Raw genomic sequence first — 7,017 nt, forward strand, 5'->3', positions numbered from 1 at the left:
CAGAGGGTTGTGGAAGAGCAGGCGATCCCTGTTTGTAAACTGAAGAGACCAGTCCCAAACACATGGAAATCTGAGGCCTTTCTCATCACCCAGCTGAATATTTTTGCTTATGGCAAACTCCTGCAAGAAGTTAACATTCAGGCATGTTAAAATCAAAGAGAACAGGCTTATTCACAGGTCTTAATTATAAAGCAGTGCCTAATTACTGGGCAAGGAGCAGGGATATAACGTAGAGGTGGCTGCCAGAGAAAACGATTGTACCCTGGTTTTCACCTGAGCAATGCAGAGGCAGGACTGAGCAATATCTACTTTTCAATGATACTAAATTGCTTAACTCTGAACCCCCCAAACTCTTGTTTCGAGAATAACACTAGCAGTCCCCCAGTGCTCTACTTCTTTGTAAGGCAGCTACCTACAACTCTCAAGGGACAGTAGTGTACAAAATAAGTAAGTTTTCATTTTATCGGCCATCAAACGTTTTCTACACACAGTTCTGATAAACTCTGGCTTCCAAAGTGTTCAGTTTTCCACACACCTTCAATGTGCATTACAATTTGAACTTCACACAGTCTTTTTCAACTATTGAAACAATTACGTCAAAGAGATTTCAGTGTCTTCCTGAAGCATGAAATGCTATTTATTGCATATCGTTCTACTTCATCAGCCCCAGATGCAAATCTGTTTGCTAGAGGAGTACAAATAACCATGTACAGTAACAATGCTTTTCTGGTAAAGAGGAAAAAACTTCTGCAGACTTTCTTCTTGAATAGTTAGTTACTGTCTATGCAAAGATCACCTGAAAGTTCATTCTGATCATAATCGTCTGGGGAGCTGAGTATTTTGCCCTGAAGAGTCTGACATTTTGGAAAAGGCACAGGAATAGCAGTTAGTAAAGAGGACGTTATGTCCAGAAAGGCATGCTGAAGTCCTTTGCTTCAGAAGGAGGTGGAACACTTCCTACTCACAGTGCTTTCCTTTACTCGCTGATGAGGACAGTTGAAGAGGAAAGTGCCAAACAGTGATACACGTGCACTGTCGTACAGGACAGTCAAGTAAATTTCGGAAAACTCGAAGGCTGCTGGGTATTGTTCTAGCAGCTGCCAAACACAGTCGAGAAACATCAAGAACAAAGGAGACTGGGGAAAGAAACAGAGAACTGTTAGATTTAGCTGAAGCTGTTCCCGAGTCACACCAACTTCTTTGCAGTTAGCGCTCCGTTTGGGTATTTAGCTATTCCTCTGGTACATTCCTCAACAGAGTAAACTAGTTGGAGTCTTGTATTTTTTTAGGATTTTATGCACCTGTAATATCCTGTATTTCTGTTCAGCCACTCTCGCAAGCAACTATGTCACCTGGGGTACCTTCCAACAGCTTTCCCTTCTCTAAGAAGCCTGTCGGTTCTTTCCTGGGCTCCCTTCCTGCGCAAGTAGCTACAAAAATGTTTTCTGCCATCTGCTTTCATCCCTCAGTTTCCACATTAGTGCTGCATGGGCCTTCTTTACTACTTAACCTTATTTCCTCAATGTATATACTTCCTTCTTGTTTGACATGACTGGAGAGCTTACAATTCAACCACATTAACTTCTCACTACACTTTTTAGCCCTTTCCACAGTGGCCCATGAATGGCAGAAGACTAAGCTATCATTTATATAAAGCTTTAGACATATTCTCCTCTTTCCCATTTCACTCTCCTGGATATCCTTTCCTAGGGGTCAAAATCCTGCTTTCTCATTATCCCCCCCCCGCCCCTCCTTGGTATTTCAGTTTCTTCATCCCTTCATTTGTTTTCTCTGCTTAGTGCTGTGTCCTCAGTCTATCTATTGGCTCCACTCTCTGGGGATATTGCTTGTCTTTTTCTCTCTCTTTGTTTTTTCCCTCTTGGGCACTGTCCCTGAAGACGGCTCTGACCTGGGCTCCTCTAGTCCTCCAACTGCAATTACAGGCCTCTCCTTTGCAATGAAGAGGCTGAACAAGGTCAGCTGGGAATACTGAAAATCAAGCATGGTGCTACCCTCTGTTCCTCTGCTTGGCAGCTGTGCTGTGTATCAGTTCCTAAAGCTGCAGTGCTTCTCTATCAGCTTGGTACTTTGAAAAGTACCACACATTGATACGACTTCACATTCAGAAAAAACAGGGATGAAGCATTGGAGCAGGCTGCCCAGGGCAGTGCTGGAATCATCGTCCCTGGAAGTGTTCACACACTGTGTAGGTGAGGCCGTGAGTACCATGGCTTAGTGGTGGCCTTGGCAGTGCTGGGGAACAGTTGGACTTGATGATCTTAAAGGTCTTTTCCAACCAAACTGGTTCTATGATTCTATAGAACCATAGATGCCTTTGGTAAAACAAAGCAAACCACCACCTTACCCTCTTCTATTTCAGTTTGAAATGTGGACTGTGCTAGCATTTGTAACAGTGGGACCCTTTCATGAGTAACTCTGAAACAACATAAAAACCCAGCAGCACTGGACTGCACCTCGTGCTGCACTGGTTCTCACTTGGCTACAGAGGACAAAGAAAATAGATCTACTATCCTGAACAAAGACTCATTTTCTCTGACATCAGTTTCATGAGATTTTAAAGTATTAAAAAATACTTTTACTTCAGCTTTCCGTGTGAATAAATAAATGTTCAGGCCAGTATTAGCCATGTACTGTTATCACATACAAACACAATTCCTTTTTACCTCTTTGTCAGATCTCTTTAAGTGGTTACACCTATCTAAAAACTGATATCCTGCCATGACCCATTCCTTCTGTATTAGGCTTTGAAATCCAACGATTGTTCGGAAATAGGGATCCAGCATGACTTGAATGAGCGAAGCAGCAAGACAGCTCAGGTCCCGGCCTTCTTCCTCTGGGAATAACATACACAGTGCGTGAAATACATAAGGTATAGATGCATGTACACACAATTAGATCTGAAAAGAGCAGAAAGTGGCAACTAGGACCAGTGTTTTTCTTCCAATTTCTTTCAAAACATGCTTTGTGTTGCTGTAGTTGGTTCCTGCAGCACCCAGCACAGCAGCGCTTTCATCAGGAACAAAATACCCACCAAATGCCTGGTACTTAAATCAAGATGCACTGACGAGGAGGGTGTTCATGTTGCTGGAAATTGTAAAGAGAGTTTCCACCCTGAAGCAGTTTTTGGAAGGCCATTCTATGGGCAGAGTGAGCTGCAGCAGCTGAGCGGCTCTTGTGAAAATGACAGAAATCACAGTTTTCTGATCACCACAGGAGGAAGTTTTTCAGTGTCTTTTTTCGTCTGGAACGTCCTTTTGCACTTACACAACAGCAGCCACTGTCAGAGAAATACTGCTGTACAGAGGACCTCTGAGTGAAACTGGTATTGCTTCTGCAGGGAGCATTAGCCCAATTAATAGAGAACAAAAGTTCATCCTAAAGTTTTGATTCTATAGTACCATTATCAGAGTAAAAACATGAAGTGACACATGCCTTCGATGCTACGGACTATACTATAGTTCAGATGCGTAACAAAACTCATTTCCTTTCAGTTTCTCAAATGCCTAAACCATTTAGAAGTGCTGGGGTTTACCTATAAAGGTTACAGTTGGTGTTATCTAAATGTGTTTATCTACATTGTTGTACTAATGCAAACAATTACGGCACGCCGTGGTTGTGTTACCTTGTAGAACTACAGAAACATGCTTGCACTCCATCATATATACAAGCTCAGCAGAATGTTTAAGAAAGGATCTAGATAGAAAAAGAAAGTGATACAACAGTTAGTGCAACAGAGTCACACTATAAAGAAAAAAATACCTGGGATGGCTAGATTTACCTCACTCATACGTTAAAACAGAGAATCCTTCAACTGATTCACTGCTTATTTATGTTGCTGAAAGCTTTTCATATCTTGTTAACCATCATCAATTTATTAATGGTACAAACCTAATATACTCTAACCAGTGAGTATTTTCCAGTGAGGACAGCCACTTCTCTTCAGTTTCTTCAAAAGGCTCTGCAACAAGGAAAATAATTACACTGCAGAACAACTTCAAACATCTATTCCTGTGAGCCAGGCCTATTAGAATTCGTTATATTTCAAGAAAACAACCACCATGAAAGGAGGACAGTCCTGCATACCATTAACACACAGCTGCTTGAGTTTGACATGTGCAGCCTGGATTTCCTGGATGTTGGGGAGACTCTTGTCCAGATCAGATTTATAAACGTCACTTCTCAGGGGATGGCTTCGAGTTATTGCATTACAAATCCTAAGGAAGAAAAAGAATCACCCATTTTATTACTGGAGAGGAAATAATCTTTCAAGAAACATGCCACAGGCTTTAGCTGCAAACAACTGAAAGCACATAAAACATGCACCTTATTTATTTTCTAGTTTGTATTCAGCAGATACATTGCTCCTGCCACAAAGCTTTTGACTCACATATTTCTGGTATCTGCTGGTTATAGAACATAAAAACGTAAATACTGGGTCATTAAAACAACATGTCTGGGAAATGAAAATCTGATGCTGACTCACAGTTAAATAGCTCTATTCAGGTTTCAATTTTCCACAGTTTTTAGTAAGACTTATGTATGCTAGACAAACAGAACACATATAAAGTTTATAAAGCCACGAAATCTGACAGGGCTTTAAATAAAGTCATTGCTCCAGCCTAATACACACAATGTACTATTACAAAAACTCATGCTACAAATTAAACCAAAGGACAAAAAATACCCAGCTAGTAAGCTACTTATGCAAGGTTCTAGATGCATTCACCTTTCATCAAGAACAGTGAACGACAAATATCTCCCAGAAATACTCTGCATTGTGGCACTAAGTCTATAAAACTGTATTTCCCAATGCCAAAACCAAACTGAATAATTTTTACTGTATCTTAGAATCACAGACTGGTTTGGGTTGGAAAGGACCTTAAGATCATCCAGTTCCAACCCCCCTGCCATGGGCAGGGACACCTCACCCTAGACCATGTCACCCAAGGCTCTGTCCAGCCTGGCCTTGAACACTGCCAGGGATGGAGCATTTACCACTTCTCTAGGCAACCTGTTCCAGTGCCTCACCACCCTCACTGTAAAGAACTTCTCCCTTGTATCTAACCTGAACTTCCCCTATTTCAGTTTGAAGCCATCACCCCTTGTCCTACCACTACAGTCCCTAATGAAGAGTCCCTCCCCAGCATCCTTGTAGGCCCCCTTCAGGTACTGGAAGGCTGCTCTGAGGTCTCCACGCAGCCTTCTCTTCTCCAGGCTGAACAGCCCCAAATTTCTCAGCCTTAGTTCATATGGGAGGTGCCCCAACCCCTGATCATCAGAAAGTCTGCACCAACGTAAGTCGTATTACAGTAACATCAAAAGAAAAGACTGTCTGATCCCTTTATCAGTATATTCTGTCACTTAACTGACTGGCTGCCTGAAAGAGAGACATCCCTTACAATTTGAAAAATTACACAGGATTTGACACTAAAGTGGACCTTAAACAGAAACTGTGCCAGAACTATATTCAGAGAAGTTTCCCAAAAGCCAGTGCACTACAATGTTATGAAGCAAGTATCCCCACAGTAACTATTTGCTGCTGTGTGTTACACAGTGACCACTTGTGTTGTTACACATCTGATTAAAGAATAACATAACTATTACCTTTGATCAATTCTTCTTTGCTGCAAAACATCTTTAATGTTGGCCATCCTAACAAGGGCACTCCCGTTAGGATGGTTCCAGGACCATAACTAATATGGGGAAAAAAGCATAAAAAAAGTAACAAAACAATGCAGGTTAGTGTTATTTCATAGACATTGTTTTCTTCACACCACACACAAAGCTATGTTAATTGGCAGACATGTAAGATAATATTGCACATCAACCAAGGACAGTAACAGAATAAAGACTACACTTACTGGCATTCGTCTCCCAATAAAAGAGTAGGAGTATAGCTTAAGGTCTTGATCTGCTAAGGAAGATGGAACCACAAAATATTCTGGAAGGCTTGGGGAAAAAACACGATACAAAAGGTTACTTTTCCCTATGTATTTTATCAGTTTTTCTCTCGTGGCAATGCTGCCTTACCAACTCTGGTAAACTGTAACACACCACCCCCTAATAACGCAGTGCTAACTGGTTGTCCCATGTGTCTGCACGATCTTACACAGCATTGGTACAGCTCAGATCTACCTGTTCAGAAATGTGCATGCTTCAGAGGGAAGCACAAAAGCATGAAAGCAACAGATGCCAAAATAGACCATTTCCTTCAGTGACAACACTTGCAGGATCTTCCAAATAAGGGCCTCTCCAGAGAGTGGCACATTCAAGGGGTGAAGTTAGGCAGAATGGAGGGTTTGGTAGAGGAGACAGGAAAAGACAGTGTAATTGCCTTCTTTTCTTCTACTTGTGTTATAAAAGAAACTTACCAAGTGGATATCATATAACCTTCATTGACTGAACAAACTCTCCACTCTGATGCACCTGTCCTTTTGATTTCTCTATCCCAATCAGAGTAAGTTTCAAACAAAGGTGTCTGCTGACCACTGGCACCACCACCTCCTGGATCTATTCCATTCACCTTCTTTGCTAGGAAAAGAAAATTCATCAATGCGCATTTTAAAAAAAGAGAAACATCAAACTCTTCCCCTTCCTAATGACAGGAACGAGCCACCAGCATCAGCACTACTGCTACCTGCTTGTGTGCTACAGCAGGTCAGTGACTGAATGATGCCTGGTGATACATGAAGACGTAAGGTTATTTTTTCCTGCACTTTCAACAGAGAAGCAACATAAAACCAGTATGTTGTGCTGCTTGATAGAGAGCAAGACATACTACACCCAGAACAACCGTTACCTTCAGTCACAGGACTTCTCTCTTCGATATGCCAAAATTAGCAATGTTTTAAAACATGAACCCTTTATAGGCTAACCTTTAATGAGGGACCTTGTGAAGAAAGCAAATAAGAATTCTATCATTTCAACAGCTTTAAAGTAATGCTGTGTTAACAGCAAATAAAATCATTTGAAGACTAGGTGAAAATATATCTGTGG

At 41.4% G+C, this 7,017-nt stretch overlaps 1 protein-coding gene across 1 annotated transcript in view; it reads right to left on the reverse strand.

Annotated features, from left to right (window-relative positions):
- MTMR10 (myotubularin related protein 10) overlaps positions 1–6,590 on the reverse strand; it is a 7,789-nt gene extending 1,199 nt beyond the window's left edge. The window contains exons 1-9 of the mRNA XM_010013483.1: positions 6,393–6,590; positions 5,883–5,970; positions 5,626–5,714; positions 4,105–4,235; positions 3,910–3,979; positions 3,644–3,714; positions 2,685–2,854; positions 966–1,136; positions 1–120 (exon numbers count right to left, since the gene is read on the reverse strand). The exon at positions 1–120 is cut by the window's left edge and continues 81 nt beyond it. Coding sequence (XP_010011785.1) covers positions 1–120; positions 966–1,136; positions 2,685–2,854; positions 3,644–3,714; positions 3,910–3,979; positions 4,105–4,235; positions 5,626–5,714; positions 5,883–5,970; positions 6,393–6,571 — 1,089 coding nt within the window. The 5' untranslated portion in view covers positions 6,572–6,590. The remainder of the gene's footprint in view (positions 121–965; positions 1,137–2,684; positions 2,855–3,643; positions 3,715–3,909; positions 3,980–4,104; positions 4,236–5,625; positions 5,715–5,882; positions 5,971–6,392) is intronic.
- Positions 6,591–7,017: the final 427 nt, after the last annotated feature.

Source organism: Nestor notabilis, unplaced genomic scaffold (assembly GCF_000696875.1).
Source record: "Nestor notabilis isolate BGI_N333 unplaced genomic scaffold, ASM69687v1 scaffold23004, whole genome shotgun sequence".
In the NCBI taxonomy this organism is placed as follows: Eukaryota; Metazoa; Chordata; class Aves; order Psittaciformes; family Psittacidae; genus Nestor; species Nestor notabilis.